Consider the following 21,946-nt stretch of genomic DNA (forward strand, 5'->3'; position numbering starts at 1 on the left):
ACTGGTTAAGCCCGAGATAGAAAACACGTATAGAGCTAACGCGTAGGAGTGTAGACGCAGCTGAATTGTGTACAGACTGTTTACTAACTAGTTTGCGTTACGTGTTTTCTAGCGTGGACTTAACCTGTCTTCCAAAATCTGCATATAATTTTGGAAAGGTTTCCTCAATGCATCAAAATCGAACTTCCCTGTGAGCCCGAAACGATTTCAATAACTAGCATCCTCCTAAAGTATCACGAACACGAATTCAATCAATCGCGATTTGAAAATAGTGAAACTTTCCGCAATTTCAAAAAGTAGAGATACTTTCCGCAATTTTTAAAGTAGATAAATTTAATGCTATTTCAAAAAGTAGATAAATTTAACGCTATTTCAAAAAGTAGATAAATTTAACGCTATTTCAAAAAGTAGATAAATTTAACGCTGTTTCAAAAAGTAGAGTAAAGCATGACATCTATATCCGGTTTTTAGAACACGAATTCAATCAATCGCGATTTGAAAATAGTGAAACTTTCCGCAATTTCAAAAAGTACATAAATTTAACGAAATTTCAATGAAGTAGATAAATTTAACGCAATTTCAAAAAGTAGATAAATTTAACGCAATTTCAAAAAGTAGATAAATTTAACGCAATTTCAAAAAGTAGATAAATTTAACGCAATTTCAAAAAGTAGATAAATTTAACGCAATTTCAAAAAGTAGATAAATTTAATGCAATTTCAAAAAGTAGAGAAAAGCGCGACATCCATATCCGGTTTTTAAAACACGAACTCAATCAATCGCGAGTTGAAGAATGACGCGAAAAATACTGCCAGCTGGCAAAATACAAGTTCAGTAACAATACCCGATTTTGGGCACAGGGACGTACCCAAGAGGGTCAATTTCAGCGGTGTGGATAAGCCTGGTTTTCGCCAATATATTCTAATTTCCCACAGTTACTTGGCAAAATGTTTTTGAATGTTTATAAGCTATTTGGTTTCTAGAAAAAAAGAGGTAAAAATCTCAATTTTATTTGCGTACTACACCTCATTTGGCCAACTACACCTGATTATGGCAGCTGTAACTCATTTCGCCAACTACACCTGATTATGGCAGCTGTAACTCAATTCGCCAACTACGACTGGTTTTTGCAGCTCCACCTCATTTCGCTAACTACACCTGATTATGGCAGCTCTACCTTATTTCGCCAACTACACCTGATTATGGCAGCTCTACCTCATTTCGCCAACTACACCTGATTATGGCAGGTCTACCTCATTTCGCCAACTACACCTGATTATGGCCGCTCTACCTCATTTCGCCAACTACACTTGATTATGGCAGCTCTACCTCATTTCACAAATTACACCTGATTATGGCAGCTCTACCTCATTTCACCAATTACACCTGATTTTTGCAGCTCTACCTCATTTCACCAATTACACCTGATTATGGCAGGTCTACCTCATTTGGCCAACTACAACTGATTATGGCAGCTCTACCTCATTTCACCAATTACACCTGATTTTTGCAGCTCTACCTCATTTCACCAATTACACCTGATTATGGCAGGTCTACCTCATTTGGCCAACTACAACTGATTATGGCAGCTCTACCTCATTTCGCCAATTACACCTGATTATGGCAGCTCTATACCTCATTTCGCCAACTACACCTGAGTATGGCAGCTCTACCTCATTTCGCTAATTACACCTGATTTTTGCAGCTGTAACGAATTTCGCCAACTACAACTGATTATGGCAGCTCTACCTCATTTCGCCGACTACACCTCATTTCGCCGACTACACCTCATTTCGCCGACTACACCTCATTTCGCCGACTACACCTCATTTCGCCGACTACACTTCATTTCGCCGACTACACCTCATTTCGCCGATTACACCTCATTTCGCCGACTACACCTCATTTCGCCGATTACACCTCATTTCGCCGACTACACCTCATTTCGCCGACTACACCTCATTTCGCCGATTACACCTCATTTCGCCGATTACACCTCATTTCGCCGATTACACCTCATTTCGCCGACTACACCTCATTTCGCCGACTACACCTCATTTCGCCGATTACACCTCATTTCGCCGACTACACCTCATTTCGCCGACTACACCTCATTTCGCCGATTACACCTCATTTCGCCGACTACACCTCATTTCGCCGACTACACCTCATTTCGCCGACTACACCTCATTTCGCCGACTACACCTCATTTCGCCGATTACACCTCATTTCGCCGACTACACCTCATTTCGCCGACTACACCTCATTTCGCCGACTACACCTCATTTCGCCGATTACACCTCATTTCGCCGACTACACCTCATTTCGCCGACTACACCTCGAAAATGAAAGAAGGGTAAATGAGAATGACTTACCCGGCATGCTCATCAGAGCTTTCGACGGTCTCCATCGCAACGTCTTCAGTGTCCATTTTGTTAAGCCTTGGTCGAATTAATTATCCCAACGTTTACATACAGCGCGCTTCCAAAATAAGTCGAGAAGAAATCTTAAGAGGAAAATAAGAAACGGGGAGAAAAGGGAAAATTAGTTTTTAATAACCGGCTTCATTGAACAATTTTTAAGCCTATAAATAGTACGAAATTACCTCGGCACGTTAAAAAAAGAAATGGGGAATGAAAAAACCAAATATAGTTAGGCTTAGCAAAATTTTCATTTTCAAATTTAACGATGGTTTTATTTTTATTTTTGGTGTATAAGCTTAAAGTCGGGCCAACGGCTTTGGAAAAATGTTGCCGATGTATTTCGCGATAACTTAAATGCGTTTTTATTTTTAGCTACTGTTTCTAAATATTTGTCAGCGGAGACGAGTGGGGATCCTAAAATTTTTTGAATATTCGAGGGACGTCGAGGGCTTACCTAAGCAGATAAGGTTAGGAAGAAATTCCTTCGGTAATCTTCAATTAAAGTACTTGGGAAAAAACGCCGGGAAAAAAATCAAACTTCATTAATTTATTCCCCCCCCCCCTCCAGTATAGCCTACTGGGGAAAAGACTTAGCTAGTTGACTGAAACTGCGCGGTATGTGGGGGTGGCTTGCAAAGAATGAACTCTGTGAGGGTTTTTACACCACCATTCCGATTGGAATCACTTTCCGCTTCTCAGTCACGGGAAGCTCCGAACATTGTTGAAAACTATAATTAGTCTGGCAAATTAAGAGCCACTTTTACGAGATAAAAAAAAATTGTTTTCTCGATGAGCGAGTTTACGCTATACACTATCAACTCGCGAGTCAGCGATTTGAAAAAATGTTCTATTCGTCCATTTTGGTAATCAGTAAAAGAACACCGTTGCAAAATGGCTATTTTCAGAATATATCTGATAAAAACGAAATCTGTACCTTCTTAGGATCGGTGCAGTTTTCAATGTGCGCGATTTTCATCACTTAGCATCACGTACGACCTAAAATATCCGTAGGAATATTTACTTTATTTATAAACCATACTTCCCGTATGAAAATCGTTATAATAACGAATTTCTAACACTCCATTTCATTTGCTTCCCTCCCCCCCCTCGGAATTTTTACGAGCTAAAAAAGTTCACAAATAGGCAGAACAAAAGATTTTCCCAAGACAAAATATCTTATCCTGAATTATGCAATAACTATATATTTCGATTTAAAATCCAAAAAGTATTTAATTTGACGCGTTTTCCCCAGACCCCCGTAGGCCCGGATATAACATAAGCGGTATAGAAACAAGACTACTGTAGTGTTTAAATATAAATAGTATATTTTAAATAAACCGCGTTATACCAATCTGTACGCGATACCATTGCCATCTAGTATGGATAGATAAGTTTTGTATCTGGTGAGAGTGAGTAATGCGCTATGGTTGAGGACGGTATTCAATGTTTGTTTATACTTACATAAACCGAACAATCATTATATACCAACCAACTCATTGGCGTAGGAACGGGGGATACAATGTACCCCTCTTAAAATTGATGGGGTGGCGGAGTGGTTAGCATTTTCGCCTCGCAGCAAGAGGAGCCGGGTTCCATCCTAACTTGTGGCACTGGGTAGAAACTCGGAACTACTCCTTCCGCGTTGAGTTTGCAAGTTCTCTCCCTACTCGTTTAAGGGGTTTTCCCCCGGGCTCTTCGGTTACCCCTCCCATGAAAACTCGTTGAGGTTAACGGTAATAGTTAGTGTAGGGAGCTGTTGGCTCGCGCGGCTTGAAGGGCTTGCCACCACCCTCCTACGCATTGTAACCCGGCCACCCGAATTAATAGCTTTAAAAGTCGCTTGATGACTTAGGCGGTGCCTTAGGTATTAGCCTAGCTGATTTTTAAAACTGTATTTTTTATTACGTTTAAGAGGAGCGTTAAATTCAATATTCAAACTGTACCCCCCTTAATCCGAAACGTTCCTACGCGCCTGTACTTCTGGGGTACGTTCAGTAACGCTCATCAAAAACATCGATGAGTAATCGATGCCAACATTTTAATACTGTACGATTTCTCGCGTTTCCGATTTGACGTCACGATGGGCATCCGATGTTCATAAAAAAAACCATCTCGCAGAGAAGCTTTTTTTGATTTCTTAACGTCAAACGCGTCGGTGAATTCCGAAAAAATGGCTGAAAATCCAGAAAATTATACAGCTGTAGTTTTAATCAACAATTCCACTGGTTTGCTTTACGAAACGATAGAATCAATAAATGATCACGACAAAATTTTAACAGCGCTCACTAGAAATAACACAAGTTCAGTAACTTCCTACGACACTATGACGACTAGCGCTCTTTAAGTAAAAATTGATTTTTCCCAGATTTGCGTTACTGAACGTTACCCTGATAAAGCACAAACTAGAGTTGTTAATTTTGCGGAAAAATTCCAGAAAACCTTGAAAAAAATTGAAACAAAAATTACTTTTTAAGGGTTTTAAATGTTTTTAACTTTTTATCGATATAAAATGTCTAATATCAGTAAACATACTACAAAACATTAATAGTGTTACATTGTTAATCAGTTTAAACTAGTCTAGAGGTTTAGTTTTACTTTAATATTCGAAAAAATGAGGCGAAAATGCCGCTTTAGGTAAATTGGAACAATAGCCCCGCCACTCCCTTTCCCGACCCCCTTAAAGTACTTTTTAAGGAGATTCCAATGGTGCAAAAATTATTCCCCGTAAAGCATTATTAAAAAAGTTAGGGTTAGTTAAACGAAAAGTGTAACGTAACTAGCTAAAAAAAGGTCTTTTAATCGAATTTTATACCATCTAAGTATTGGCGCCTGGCGGCGCCGCACGTTCGCTACGCTCTCGTGCTGGGGGCGCGCGGTGCCACCCCAACGCCATTCTTGCTATCACGATGGGCCGTCTGTAACGCGACCTAGAGGACAGTACCTAGCCAAACGCACCTAGTATCGTCCAGTCCTTGATTATGCCGATTAATGTTTTGTCGTCTATATCTCCTTAAGTAATAATTCCCGAAAATTAATCTCGACTAATTTTAAGGAATCGTTGGCCAGATCGTGGATTTTAATTTTAATCCTTTAACAAAAGCTTTGTTTCGGGAACCGTCATTTTAATCCTTAGTCCCCACGTCTACTACAGCAGTATATTTCTAAAATATTGTGGTCCTACTGGCTCCATTACCACTCCCAATAAATAAAGAAAGGCTGATTTTCGACCGGGAAAAAACGGCGCGACGGCGAGCTCCCTTCGCCGCGGCGAGAATTCTACGCCTCGAACCGTTCAGTTTGTACATCTTTAAAATGAGTATATCTTTAAAATTAATTATTTGCGGCTAATAATTTTTGCACCATTAGGTTCCCCATAATAAGTACGTTGGTAAGGTGTAACTAAAAAGTTGAAACTAATAAAAAATAAAAATAATAAATAGCCCCGCTGTATTTAAATTTGCAAACAATATTAGACTAATCATGGAATGAAAACTTTTTTATTTTTTCGGAAAAATAAGCTCTCAGTCATTTTCCGCGGAATATTTTCCGACTTACATTTAATTATATCTTAAATCGGTGACATAAATTACATTTAATGATCAAATGGCAGGAGCGAGAAGATTCCTGAATATAAGAAAAAAAGCAAACGACTCTTTTCATTCGATGCAGGTATTAGCTCTCAGGAACAACGGGTTCGAACTCGATCCAGCCCTTAAATGGAGACGAAGCTAGCGAGCATTCGGATCATCATGGGCGTTCTCCTCCGAGCTTACAAGGAGAGAAATACCAAACAACGGAGCAAAAAACCGACAGAGTAGCGAAGAGAGATAATATATAGAAAGAAGTATGGTGTCCGTCAAAAAGTGGACAGATTCTTCGGTTATCACTAAGAGAGGGCGTATCCCCAGCGAGACGTACAAAAAATCCCTTCTTTCCAACAGAGTATTCTGACGCAACCCCGCGTCGGCCATTTTTAGAATGTCGTTGAGGAAATTCTCTTTTCTTTTGTTATTTAGGTTCTTCTTGTTTCGTTCGGAAACTGTCGATATCGAAAGAATCACTTGGGAGCGACGTCGAAGCTGGAAGGGTGGACTGGTAGCTGAGGACGCGGATGACTGGGCCGCGAGGTGACAGGGTGTACGAGAAGACACACTCGAGTTCTTTCTCTTCTCGGCTCCCTCCGCGCGCCGTGTCACGCTTGATCTGATTCGAGTCATGTCCCGTTGACGAAATGCAGGCCGCGTTTTTAGATTAGGAAAAGCGGTCGTTGTCTCTCTATTTTTAGCGTCGCTGTCTGTGTACGGCCCGTGAAAGGAACACGACGCCTTGTCCCATTGTATTCGCTCCAAGATACAACGCAACACGATAATAATGTCGCACGTCCAAAATAATAACGTTCACGACTCTTCGCGAAAAATAAACCACGCTTTACGCCGTGTTTCGATTTAATATCTCATTTTAACCAGGGTGCTTCGAAATCAAGGTTACCACAAACGTTTTCGGGTACCTAAGAGTATGGACCCATTTACCCCCCTCGCCCGATAATGCAACTTACCAAGCTCGCGAAAAAAAAATTATATTTACTTACAACTTACAAGGAGAGTACCGGAGGAGTTAAAGGCCGATTTTGTTCAAAGTCGAGCGTAATGTAGACCTATATGAAGTATGAAATTTCGTAAAAGGTGACGTTGCACTACCCATTCGATTTACCATGGCAACCGAAAACGTTTTTGACCACTTAAAACAAAAATAAGATTTTTTTCTTATTTTACCCAAAAATTTCCAATTTACCCAAACTTGATGAAGTTTACCTATAAATGTGGTTCAAATTACCCATTTCATGATTTTAAAATTTTTAAATGGAGATTTCTTGTTTTAAGTGGTCAAAAACAATTTCGGTTGTCATGGTAAATCTAATGGGTAGTACAACGTCTACCTTTGTGAAATTTCATATCTCATATAGGTCTACATTACGCCTGACTTTGAACAAAATCCGCAATAAACACCTTGGGTACTCTCCTTGTTTGTAAAAATGGGAGGCTATTCTGTAAAAATCAAAAATTAACAAAAAATCACGATCCGCCAAAAATGACAATGCGCGTGTGCAGAAGAGGCTGCAATCGAAGTATCAGATTATCGATCGTATTGATCAAATTCAAAATCGTTGCGGTCTGTAATTTTAATGAAATGCTTCGACATACGGTCGATGTTGCCAATTTAAGTCTTGAGCACCAAAAACTGGTATTTTACGTCCGCTTAAGCATTTAGTTTATGATTTGAATAAAATACCGGATATCGCGTAACATACTGCCAATACTTAAAATTGAAATTACACAATCGATAGTTTGTTATTTCGATATCCGCCCCTTCTCCACACGCGCATTGCCATTTTTAACAGATCGATATTTTTTCAATTTTATCTTAGTAGACTGTTGTACAGTAAATTTGAAATAAAGCATATGAAATTCATTTTTTGAAAATTTATATTAAAATAATAATTTTTTTAAATACGTTTCTTAGTTCATATTTGAACCAGAAAATATATTTAACCAAACTCCAATATAATATTCAGAGCTGAAAAATCCCTCCCTTGAGAAATGCTAAGAAACCACATTTATTACCCCAAAGTGGGCTTAAACATTGCCTGATGCATCAACGGATAACTCAATTCTTGTTTCTAACCTTAAAATATGAAAAAAAAAAAATTAAAAAATCCAATTTATTTTTGTCATGTTAAGTGAGGGTACACAAATGTCTTACAGGAAACCATTTAGAGCGAAAAATAATTTTTGAAACTATATTAAGCGAAGTTTTACGTAAAACTATAAACCAAATATTCAATTCATTATAAATTCAGCATTAAAAGAAAAACGAAATAGATCTTCACTATTTGGAACTGGTGGCGCCATCTCTTAAGACTTCGCGTATTTAGAAATAGTACCTCTAATGGCGTAACCCCTGTAAAATACCCTTCTCCTTCCTAATAATATGTATTGGTCTATTTAGGATATTTCCAGGGTTTTGGTTTTGGTACCTAGAATCGTACAATGTTATTTTAAAATTAAAGTTAATATAAAAATCATGAAGTGTCTGTTTCTTTAAAGATGTAGTTTATTTATGGATATTATTCACGGCTATTATACGATTTGATATGTAACAAATAAGTTTTTATTCGGACAATTTTCGGATATGGATATAAAACAATTATCGGAAAATTTCCTATCCGAACGCCGAGCCCTATTCGGGACAAGATATACTAAAGGCAATAAACAGGGTTTTTCAAAAGGTTATGTATAAATTTGAAGGAGTTGTAGGGGGTGAGTTGAGAAGTATGCCTGTTTTCCCCCATTTTCCTACGATGAGTTAAAAGAGCGCTGGAGAGCTTCAAAGTGTGGCATACTAGCCCCTGGAAGTAGGCTGCAACAAGCGCAAAAGGAAGCAGCAGGGACTTTAAATACTGTTTAAGTTTAAATTTTTACGTTGGTTACCTCGATTTGTTTACAAAGTCCTTTTTCACCTATCACACGAACCCAAACCTTAATGTTCGCGTTTCACTGCTGCTTGGTTTTGCGCTTGTTGTAGCCTACTTCCAGGGGCTAGTATGCCACACTTGGAATCTCTCTGGCGCTCTTTTAACTCATCGTAGGAAAATGGGGAAAAACAGGCATACTTCTCAACTCACCCCTACAACTCCTTAAGATTTTTGCATCACCTTTTGAAACACCCTGTAAAGTGACAATTCTGTAACATTTTAACGATAATCAAAGTCAATAAAATGACCTGGAATATATTTGTAGCAGGATCAGTGGCGCCGATCCCATGGGGGCGGCGGGGCCGAAGCCCCCATTGGGAAAAATCAATGGGGGGAGAGCCCCCATTGGTAAAACCGCCTATGTTAAAGGCTATTTACTTTTAAGCATCCGTAGCAAGAAAGTGTTGCCAGCAGCCTCATTCCAAGTTTATTAGTGAGCTTCGGCCCCCATTGGTGACAAAAGTGATCGGCGCCACTGAGCAGGATCATTTAATATAGTTTTATTTCTTCTATATCGTGACAGGATAGCAACTCTGAATACCATTTGTATTGGGGCATCACATTTTGGCCAGAAACCAGTCTTTAGATATTATTATTTTTCAAATATGAAATCTATTAGGAACAAAAGTATTGAATGTCTGATGGACCTGCAAAAAAACGCCCTCCATAACGAACGGTAATAAAAATTCTCATACTTGGTTTTCGCGCGGGGGTAAATCTCGTATGGACGACTAAGGTTCAACCCTTCATAATTTGATAGCAGCGATGGCCGTTGAGGTCGGCCGGAAAAATCACTTTTGAAGGCTAGAGCCCCTACTCAATTCAGTTTTCCCCTCAATTTCCATATTGGAAATACAACTTGAACCAAAAATCTTCGAAAGAGTGAACGCGGAGATACGAAAATGCCAAAGTAAAGGAAGATATTCGGGGATTTAAGGGGGGGGGGGTAGGAAGTTGGCTGGTCATCGCGTGCGACCTATCATCAGGTGGTATCTGACGAACTCGCCGCCCACCGGCGTCCAGTCGATTTCGGAGCAAAATCTTTTTTTTCGCGAAGAAAGGGCGAGCGAACCAAATGGCTGTCCGATAATTTAAAAGCCATCAAAAGCACTCCTCATTGATGAACTGCCATTTTTTATCGGCCTATCTTCGATAGTCAACACGCCGAAGCGTTTGATGTTCCCCGAAAGAACCCCAAAAATCTATTCAAAATTATAAAGAGAGCCTTATGGCCGATGTCGTTAAGAAAATTACTTTCCCGCCGTTCCTGACTCGCCTTCTTTTTATGATTTCGCGAACCCCCAGCGCCATCTTCCTTTCTTCCGAGCAACGATAAAGGGTCGCTTTTTTTAGAATAGGTTTCGAAACTCGGCAGTGTCTTTATTTCGCGATAGGGCGCGCTTTCGCGAAGGTGATTTTAACGGCGATATAATTAATAATTTGTAGTTTGGCGAAGTTTTGAATAAACGACCTTTCGGCCTCCCCTCCTTTCTCGCTTCTAATGGGATTTACATTTCATTAATCTGCCTCTTATGAATTTTACTCATCTATTACCCGTACGAGAGCAGTTTGGGTAATGACGCCTACTAAATTATCGAGTCTAGTTACTACCGCCAGGAGTGCTGATTCAGAAACGGCTTCGAACGTCAATCGATTACCTAATCGGTTAATCGATCGGCCCTAGCTGACTTTGCCAGATTCGATTAATATTAATCGCTTCTAACTGTACTATCGAATTAATTTCGAGGATATTAAACTGAGGATTTTTTCGTACTAACTGCCCGGCGATACGACACTCGAGTAATAAGGCGCGCGCGAGATAAGTGACTGGAACGCCATCTGCTAGAAAAAAAGCGCTTAGTTTACAATTTTCCTTTCTTACGTTTCTACAAAAATGAGATAATCCCGGATTTCGAAAACCTGCCGTAGATGGCGCCAAAATATACAGGGTGTTTCAAAAAGGGTGGTATGAGCGAAGACTTACGGGTTGTACACCTCATTTTGAGTCGAAAATGTTCTATGACATTTTTTCGATTTGGGCCGCCGTTTAGAAGTTACGAAACACTTGATGTATGGATGACCCCTAATTTTAACGCTAGTTTTAATAAAATAATCAAACAGTTTTCGAAGCAAGTGAATTTTTCATTATACTTCAAAACTTAACGTTTGCCCACTATAGACTTTGTTTGTCGTAGTTATTTAAATGAAACCATGAGAAAAGTACAATTTAAATTTGTATTATCTAAATCGACAGCCAGAAAGTCGATTTTTAAATATAGCTAAGGTGCCTTATACGTGAACGAAGTATTTTTCAAAATAAAGGAATATTGTAAATGAAATAATTACCAAACAATTTGATATTTCACTGCGTACTATGGTTTGTTTTCCTTAAGTAAGCCGATAAATGGTAGTCATAAACAAATTGTTTAGATAATAAATTAGGTTGTTTTCCGGTTGTTCACTTAATAGAATAAGCTAGAGTTGTTAATTTCACGGAAAAATAAAAAAATTAAACATATCTTATTTTTTAGGGGTTTTAGTCGAAAAAATGAGGTAAAAATACTGCGAAATTTAAATTTGCGAATAATATTAGAATAATCATGGAATGAAACCGTTTTTCTTTTTTTCGGAGAAATACGGAAAATTTTTCCGACTTACAACTCTACAATAAGCTGATCCCACTGCACTGCCCTACGTTTCAGAAATGCATTATCGATCATTTTTGACTTTTTGAGTTTGAATGCTCCTCATACTATTATTAGGGCGCTGATTCTAAATTTGAAGTCCTTTTTTTTTATCTGGTGTAGTTTCCGAAATGTGAAAATGCAGAAACACATTAAAGTCGAAAAGTTTCGAAAATACTCCGCAGAAACGCCTTTAAAATCGAAAAGTTTCGAAAATACTCCGCAGAAACACCTTTAAAATCGAAAAGTTTCGAAAATACTCCGCAGAAACGCCTTTAAAATCGAAAAGTTTCGAAAATACTCCGCAGAAACGCATTTAAAATCGAAAAGTTTCGAAAATACTCCGCAGAAACGCATTTAAAATCGAAAAGTTTCGAAAATATTCCGCAGAAACGCCTTTAAAATTGAAAAGTTTCGAAAATATTCCGCAGAAAAGCATTTAAAATCGAAAAGTTTCGAAAATACTCCGCAGAAACGCATTTAAAATCGAAAAGTTTCGAAAATACTCCGCAGAAACGCCTTTAAAATCGAAAAGTTTCAAAAATACTCCGCAGAAACGCATTTAAAATCGAAAAGTTTCGAAAATACTCCGCAGAAACGCATTAACGACCGTCGGAAATTTGCAGAAACGCATTATGTCGTTATTAACCAATAAGGGTCTTCATTGCGTATAATTTCGTCTGCTCTAATTTCTTCAGCTGCATTCCCAGGGTAACAGTCACTATGGCCATTATTATACCTAGGAGGATTCAAGTGTACCTGGAGAAGAAATTTGTATTCCCCCGACCAATGCCTCGCGGCTCGGCTAGCTGTCGCCTGGTGTGTCAAATACTTGGACATAACGTTTTAGCGCCACCTACAAAGTTTTAAAGTAACCTAGGTGTTACCAAAACATTCGTCTGCTAGACAGTATTTCGAAATTTGACGGTTTTTAGCTTAGGCCACGTCGAAGAAATTTGCCCGAAAACTATATAATTTCGAAGAAAGTTGCAATGAATGTTAAGTTTTAAATTTAATTATGGGGAAATATTGTTGCTTTGACAACTGTCGTAGCGATTCTAGGTGTCATAAAAATATTGATCCAGTTCCTAAACCAAACACGTTGTCATAGTTCACATTTTCCCCACTAGATGGCTCCGTTGTAGTTTTATGTCCAAGAGTTTGAGGCTTTGAGCAGCCTCTCCCGTGGCCCACCGAATTCTTCTCCAGGTACACTTGAATCCTCCTAGATTATACCACATAATGCGTTTCTGCCAAGAGTTTTAGCCAAATATAAACGTACAAAACAAATTATGTCAAATTATTTTGAGATTTACCTAATTTTAGCGATAGTCGTTGTTATATTTAGATTGCGGACTAAATGAAACCCCTAACAACTAGTTTCCAGTTACCTAAATACTGTAGTATTGTTAGTTTTCATAAGAATTAAAAAAATCGATTTATCTCGAAATACCAATTTTAGAGAGATTCCACCTCCTGTAAGTTCCTGCCATCTAGGAGCAACAAACACAAGGAGAACGCAACTAGCGTTTAAACACGCTAACGCCGGGTTGTGTACGAATTTCATTGGACGAACCTTTACGCTAATCGTTTTACGGGCAGGGGGGTAACACAATTTCCGATTTTTTTCCCTTCCAACGGAAACAGGCGCTAAAGCGTTTAACCAATGAGGAATGTACACAAGAAAATACACGACTTTTTACGGGTTGCGTTCTCCTTGTGTTTGTTGCTCCTAGCTGCCATAATAGACGAACTTTTGTAATTGCGTTACCGCCATCTATAGATTCGTTGCTTAACTAACATTTATCATTTAAACACGTGGCTAGTCATTTATGAGGGATTAAAAAAAACAATTTCAATATATGTATCTTAGCTAGAGCGAATCTTAAATTAATTAAGTTGATTGTCCACTACCTTTACCTGTGACGTGATTAATGTTCAAATAGCTCTAACTTGTCACCGCGAGACAATCACAAATTGCGAGAAAATGGCTGTTACAGTAATCTCGACAAACCACCTCGCACAGTTGAACGAAATTAAAGTTTCATTTACCCTGACTCCCATCTATCGGCTTTTAAAATAAATATTAACGTGGTGCGGTGGCAGAGTGGTTAGCACTTTCGCCTCGCAGAAAAAGTAGCCGTGTTCGATCCCAGCTTGTGTTGAAAGCTCGGAACCACTCCTTCTGCGTATACAGTTTCCAAGTTCTCTCCCCACTGGTTAAAGGGGTAGAGGTTAATGGTAATAGTAAGTGTTGGAAGCTGTTAGGTCGCGTGGCATGAAGGGCTTACCACCACCCTCCTACGCGTTGTAACCAGGCCACCAGAATAAAAGGCAATAAAAGTCGCTAGATGACTTGGGCCTAAGGTGGTGCTTTGGGTAATAGCCTAGGTTATTATTATTTTTATTACAACAAAGGTTGACGTCATAGGTCACAGAGATCACGTGGCATTGGTCTACTTTTTCATCTAACTGCGCTGTCAAAGGCACTGAAATTCGCTTATTTTTAAAAGGGCTTTATGACGAAAGTACAGCAACGAACCTTCCACTGCCTTCCGTGTTCCCAAACCGGCGATAATGAGTTACAAGCAAAAATAGGGTAAAATATACCCATGATAAAATGACTCAATTTACGAATTAAAATTATCAACCGTCTGATTGATTTCGGTTAATAAAGCGATGACAAACGCTCCATTTAAAAGTACTTAGAGGGTAAATAAATCGTTGTATTGTTCCGGAGACATTCCTAATGTAGTCTTTTTTTACCCCCTTTAATATATATTTTGTTTTTTAACCCCGCATTTTTATATTAGTAGGCTATTATCCGGCAAGACAGTGGGCCTACGCTGAAGTCAACACGCGAGCCAGGCTACTCCGGGTGGGCACTGTCATTGAGCGTTTCCACTCCCTCCACGATATTAGCCGAGGAAGCCGACATACAATTTAATGTTTGTCGCAATCACATTGATATCCCAGGCCATCTAATGACGCTTGGCTCCACCCCGAGAAGCGCTTAATGGATTACTAACTATATTTTGATTCACCCAGCCTAACCAGCTGAATATTATATTCGGATCGAAATGAATCCGAGACCGAAATATCTCAGACCGAAACTATATTTCGGATACTGCGAACAGTTTGGTAGCGAAATAAATAACTGGTTTTTCTCACTTTGTTGGCAGAATGACTATCAGGTTAAGTTAATGGAGATAAATACTAGTGAAAACGGGTTTTCGTTTTGAAAATTTAAATTAAATGACTTCAGCAACGGAGCGAGTGTTTATTCAATAATTTGTTATTGCTCGGTTAAGCCTAGCTCCCAAATAGCGAAAAAACCAATTTTCGCGCTGAAAATTGACGCTCGCGAATAAAATTCGCCGCTAAAATCGCGTCTCCGCGGTATCTAGCGAATGTTCTATTTTTTGACGTCCACACCTTGGCGATAAAAAGCTTCAGCCAATCAGAAAACGCGTTCCCTCGATCTATTCCGCTCCCGTCCGTCACTTATTAAGCCTAGGTCTTTAGAAAAGCAGCTCAGCCAACTTGACTAAGATACTGAAGTAAAGGTAATTTAAAATATTTCGCTAACCCAAAAACGTCTATCTTTTGGGGACATATACTAAATGTATATTGCATAAACCAATAAGACATTAAGTAGAATTAAATTAATTTTATTGAAATTATCAACAGGAACATCCATTTTGTTCATTTAGAAATGATGTTTTATGTTAGGCCTAAAAAATTACTAAAAACCCGCACGAGACGAATAAAATTTTCGCGCAACGAAAAAAGACGCGTTTTTTCGGTCGCTGGTTAAGCGGTTCTCACTTTAGCGCGAAAATTTAAAAACGCTGAAAACAACTCGTGCGGGTTTTTAGTAATGTTTTAGGCCTAACATAAAACATCAGTTCAAAATGAACCAAATGGATGTTCCTGTATATAATTTCAATAAATAAACTATTCTATTAGTGAGATAATTACCTTTACTTCAGTATCTTGGTCAAGTTGGCTGAGCTACTTTTCTAAAGACCTAGGCTTAATAAGTGACGGACGGGAGCGGAATAGATCGAGGGAACGCGTTTTCTGATTGGCTGAAGTTTTTTATCGCCAAGGTGTGGACGTCAAAAAATAGAACATTCGCTAGATACCGCGGAGACGCGACTTAAGCCTAATTCCCACTTGGCGCGTAATTCAGTTTTCGCGAGACGAATTGACGCTTGCGAATAAAATTTACTAAAGAGCAAAGCTACGGCGAAAATTAAATTCGTCGCGAAACTACCGAAAATTCGGCAAGTGGGAACTAGGCTTAAAGCGGCGAATTTGAAAAAAATCGAACATTTTATTCGCGAGCGTCAATTTTCAGCGCTAAAATTGTTTTTTTCGCTAAGTGGGAACTAGGCTTTAAGCGTTATTTTCACTTGCGAAGGTGTAATAATTTTTCGATAGACCTTGACTTCAAGCGAAAATTAGCTAGCCAAGGAAATTATTCGTCGTCAATACCTGGCAGTTACGAATGACGGTGGTTGAGGTATTTACTTTCAATCTAATTTTTAAGTGGGGAAATATTTTTATGAAAATACTAATTATTTTACAAGACTTTTCAAGCTCTTACTTTATATTAGTGGCAAACAACAAATTTCCCCAAACTCATATTTAATAATATTTCAAATAGCGAGCTATATTTCCGGCGAAACCGAAAAATCCCCGCCTTTGGTAGTGCTCGAAGGTAACAGTAACTACGAGCATTGATTTGTTATCACCCCAGTTTTTATCGAGTTAGGTAAAAGGGAAATAATGCCGCCAATAACCTGGAAACACTATTTAAATATCTGACCTTAAAAAACCGTAATATTAAAAAAGCTAGAGCCTCGAAGCTCAGGGTTTAGGAATATATCCTTAAAGTTTAGATACTTTGGAAAGTGCGAATACCTAATCTCCTTTTTCGGTTTATGCTCGGGGAAAGGAAAAGCTGCGAAAACTTGAAGCCTAAATATTTTTATTTTTTTTATTTTCTAACGGACTTTAAAAAGGGGAGGGGGCTTAGGGGATTCGCCATTGATGACTGAAGAAAGGAGGTCTCACTTCTATTGTCAACGGCATCTGGTGTCGTTTTTTCGCGCTTCAATTTCAACGTGAAAAGTAGTTTGTCTCGATTTCAGTTTCCTTTTCATTTTTCTCCTTTTTCTTTCCCGAACTTCCGGCCCAAAATCGATGAGAACGTGCCCCAAAAAACAGACACGCTGTTTGCTCTTTTATGTTTCGCCAATAATTGTTTTATTTTTCTTTAAATGATCATATTGTCCACGGCCCAAGTACGTGCGCGTTTTGGCTACAGGGGCGGCGTTAGGGGTAGATGATTTGTTTTCACTTAGGGGCCCACAAATCGACAAGCATAGATTTTTAAGCCAACATATAGGGGGCCCCACAATTGAGAAAAATCTCAAAACAACCAAAAATTTATTATCGGAAATACATTGATAAAGATACCAATTTAATCAAAATTAAACTAAAGATACCAATTTAATCAAAATTAAACTAAAGATACCAATTTAATCAAAATTAAACTAAAGATACCAATTTAATCAAAATTAAACTAAAGATACCAATTTAATCAAAATTAAACTAAAGATACCAATTGAATCAAAATAAAACTAAATATACCAATTTAATCAAAATTAAACTAAAGATACCAATTTAATCAAAATTAAATCAAAGATACCAATTTAATCAAAATAAAACTAAAGATACTAATTTAATCAAAATTAAACTAAAGATACCAATTTAATCAAAATTAAACTAAAGATACCAATTTAATCAAAATTAATCTAATTTCTTCTTAACATTGTCATAAGGTTTAAATGTTTTTTAAATATATAACATTTTCATGTGAACTTATACATATGACACTTCCTTTTCAGTTAATGCTAATTTCCGTAGCGAACGTTTGAATTTGGTTGTAGTATATTTCACCGTGTAGTATATTTAGACACTAGGGAGCTCAGTGCTGAGCTAAACCTTAATTGCGCAATAACTAAAAAAAAAGTTAGATGATAATTTTTTCTAATTATCGTACTACTCTTATTAAGTTACTTATGGTTTTATGCTCTCGTGATTTCTATGCTTGCGTTGGTACCTAGTGCTCGGCATTCGATTAATTTATATCCAGAAAAAAAATAAGCTTGGCGATTTTGAAATAAAATTTATTTAAATAACCAATAGTTGAATAAAAATTGTGAAATGTTTAAATAATCGAAAGTGAATAAGCCTATTATTTAAATAAAACAAACAATTATTTAAATAAATACCACTTTTATTCAAATAAATGCTTGGTTGCGTAAAAAACATAATTAAATAAGTTAAAATTACATTCTTTTTACCAACGTTTTTTAAATAAATCGGAAAATTTGTGGATAATGAATAAACAATTCCGAGCACTATTGGTACCTGAACGTCGTTAAGAAGTATATTATATACTTGTGATTTAACACTATGTGTTTTCTATGCAGGACCTATCAACTGAGAATAGAATATAACAATATTTAATTTAAGGATTATAAGATGACATAATCTCCATCGCGCAAACGCGACAGCCAGGCCACCAATGCGGCTGGTTCGCAAATATCTTTAAACGGAGGCACAAAGCCATAAATCGGGAGAAATAATTAAAGAGCAGTTTCATAACTCGAAATTAGCGTCACTAATGACGTAACGACGCACGAGTCATTTGAGCGGCACTGTCCCGGGACGTAAAACGCGCTCGTCTCTTCAGAAATTAACCCAGATAGGAACGCGTGGAAAAGTGAGAGTAAGAATAAAAGTTGATCTCCGATCTTCTCCGCGCCCGACGTCGCGCCAGCACATAAAACATTCATTAATCGCCTTCTTGTCTCTCTTATTTTAATTCTTTATCTTCTACCCGTAGAGAAAAATGGCTGGCTGCAGTCGAAAATTGGCTAGGCACGGATGACAGCCGGATAAGGATCGTCGAGAGAACGATGCGAAGCGAATTTCAGAGGTCCATTTTACCTCTTTTTACACCTATCTATTTACATACTGCGCTATGCAAGGTAAAGAATGAGGTGAATCTACCGGGTGCAGCTATGGCCTTTGGACCTGTTTGTGCTGCTCAGTGAAGTAGCTATGCTTTCTTTACACGTAGGCTGGTCATTTTATAAAAAGGAATTGTCATAACGATCTCGTGATAAGTTACCGGGATGTTTTTTCTTAATTTAAAATATATTTAAAAAATCAAGTTTGGAAAATGGAAAATATTTAATTATACTTAATGATATGCATAAAATTGAAAAACATTGGGGCACTTTTTCTAAATTATGGGGCCCCATTAACCGAAAATTAGGGCCATCTCAAAATTACAGGTAGGATGTAGCCTACTCAGCCTATTTCATGGCAGGCACCACAACAATAGGGGGAATTGTAAGTTTTCGCAGATGCAATATGCCCACATGTACTAAGGAAGAAAACATCATTGGGCAGAGTGTAGGAATGGTAAAGGGAGCCATGATCCTTTTGTGGGGAATGAACCTTCATCGGGAAAAGTAGGGGCAACTGTACAGGGAGCCATGATCCTTTGTGGGGAATGTACCTTCATCGGGCAGAGGGGGGACAACTGTACAGGGAGCCATGATCCTTTTGTGGGGGAATGAACCTTCATCGGGCAGAAGGGGGACAACTGTACAGGGAGCCATGATCCTTTTGTGGGGAATGAACCTTCATCGGGAAAAGTAGGGGTAACTCTACAGGGAGCCATGATCCTTTTGTGAGGAATGAACCTTCATCGGGCAGAGGAGGGACAACTGTACAGGGAGCCATGATCCTTTTGTGGGGAATGAACCTTCATCGGGCAGAGGAGGGACAACTGTACAGGGAGCCATGATACTTTTGTGGGGAATGAACCTTCATCGGGCAGAGGAGGGACAACTGTACAGGGAGCCATGATCCTTTTGTGGGGAATGAGCCTTCATCGGGCAGAGGGGGGACAACTGTACTGGGAGCCATGATCCTTTTGTGGGGAATGAACCTTCATCGGGCAGAGGAGGGACAACTGTACAGGGAGCCATGATCCTTTTGTGAGGAATGAACCTTCATCGGGCAGAGGAGGGACAACTGTACAGGGAGCCATGATCCTTTTGTGGGGAATGAACCTTCATCGGGCAGAGAAGGGACAACTGTACAGGGAGCCATGATCCTTTTGTGGGGAATGAGCCTTCATCGGGCAGAGGGGGGACAACTGCACAGGGAGCCATGATCCTTTTGTGGGGAATGAACCTTCATCGGGCAGAGAAGGGACAACTGTACAGGGAGCCATGATCCTTTTGTGGGGAATGAACCTTCATCGGGCAGAGGAGGGACAACTGTACAGGGAGCCATGATCCTTTTGTGGGGAATGAACCTTCATCGGGCAGAGAAGGGACAACTGTACAGGGAGCCATGATCCTTTTGTGGGGAATGAGCCTTCATCGGGCAGAGGGGGGACAACTGCACAGGGAGCCATGATCCTTTTGTGGGGAATGAACCTTCATCGGGCAGAGGAGGGACAACTGTACAGGGAGCCATGATCCTTTTGTGAGGAATGAACCTTCATCGGGCAGAGGAGGGACAACTGTACAGGGAGCCATGATCCTTTTGTGGGGAATGAACCTTCATCGGGCAGAGGAGGGATAACTGTACAAGGAGCCATGATCCTTTTGTGAGGAATGAACCTTCATCGGGCAGAGGAGGGACAACTGTACAGGGAGCCATGATCCTTTTGTGGGGAATGAACCTTCATCGGGCAGAGGAGGGACAACTGTACAGGGAGCCATGATCCTTTTGTGGGGAATGAGCCTTCATCGGGCAGAGGGGGGACAACTGTACAGGGAGCCATGATCCTTTTGTGGGAGAATGAACCTTCATCGGGAAAAGTAGGGGCAACTGTACAAGGAGCCATGATCCTTTGTGGGGAATGTACCTTCATCGGGCAGAGGGGGGACAACTGTACAGGGAGCCATGTTCCTTTGTGGGGAATGAACCTTCATCGGGCAGAAGGGGGACAACTGTACAGGGAGCCATGATCCTTTTGTGATGAACCTTCATCGGGCAGAAGGGGGACAACTGTACAGGGAGCCATGATCCTTTGTGGGGAATGAACCTTCATCGGGCAGAAGGGGGACAACTGTACAGGGAGCCATGATACTTTTGTGGGGAAATGTACCATCATTGGGCAGAGTAGGGGAACTTTAAAGGGAGTTATGATCCTTTTGTGGGGAATATACCTTCGTTTGGCAAAGTGTGGGAACTGTACAGGGAGTCATGGACCTTTTGTGGGGGCAATGAATATTAATTAGGCAGATTGGGTGAACCGATGTATGTGACCACAGACTTCGTCAGGATGACAAAAATTGGTCAAGAGGGTCAAAATGTGGTTGAATTCCCTCTTTGGATACGCCACCGTTATAGATTTCCAAATCACCAAACATCTCCTGAACCTTTTGAAGTCAAAACCAATAAATTTTACTTGTTAATTTAAATACATTAACGAAAAGTATCCAAAGCCCTTAGGAACCAGAAATATTTTAGTGAACGTTTACTAGTGCAGCTGCCGAAATCAATTATAAATTTTATTTATAAGATAATAACGCTATTATATTCCGTTTCGTAAATTACCGTAAAGATACGGGTGATGGTGAGAGCATCATTAGCCACACGATACAAAGTATGAAGAGAAGGAGGTTGTGTGTGTCGGAATGAACAGTGGTGACAGGTTCGCGACAGCGCACGGAACCATCAATTCGCTCGGGTGCAGGCAAGCATATGTATCCTCTAATTGGAATCAAAAACCTTTTTCAAAATTCGCGAAGCCGTTTTTTTCCGGCTGGAGACAATAATTTTTCTTTCCCACTGTACCTATATATAAATAAATCTATTTTTCAAAGTGACGTTCAAGGTTTTTGATATCTAGGCCTAAGAAATTGTAAATGACCCACGAAAGTTTGACGTTGCATGATTTACACCGGAGCTACGCGTACCAACCAGCAGTCTATAGTAGCGTCCGTATCGAGAATCTGTTGGGATGGAAAAGTCGTTTCTGCAGATGTTGCCGCTTGGTTTAAAAATAGTACGATCTCCCCACGATTAGAAGCCCACGGTCGCCCCAGCTCAGGCCCAATTGTATAAATACACCAAAAGGGAGAGTTAAGGACAAGTGCATTTCTCTCCCATCGGGACGTCGCATCGCTACGAAGATGAAACAAGAAGTCCTCCTTACTAAACATCAAGGAAGAACGTAAACTTGTAGAATTTTTAACTAT

The 21,946-nt window shown here is 39.4% G+C and overlaps 1 protein-coding gene across 1 annotated transcript in view; it reads right to left on the reverse strand.

Moving 5' to 3' along the window:
• Rbp6 (RNA-binding protein 6) overlaps positions 1-21,946 on the reverse strand; it is a 429,839-nt gene that overhangs the window by 399,188 nt on the left and 8,705 nt on the right. The window contains exon 2 of the mRNA XM_090163570.1: positions 2,376-2,506. Coding sequence (XP_090019696.1) covers positions 2,376-2,431 — 56 coding nt within the window. The 5' untranslated portion in view covers positions 2,432-2,506. The remainder of the gene's footprint in view (positions 1-2,375; positions 2,507-21,946) is intronic.

The sequence above is a fragment of the Leiobunum rupestre genome, chromosome 11 (assembly GCF_980474605.1).
Source record: "Leiobunum rupestre chromosome 11, qqLeiRupe1.1.hap1, whole genome shotgun sequence".
Classification (NCBI taxonomy): Eukaryota; Metazoa; Arthropoda; class Arachnida; order Opiliones; family Sclerosomatidae; genus Leiobunum; species Leiobunum rupestre.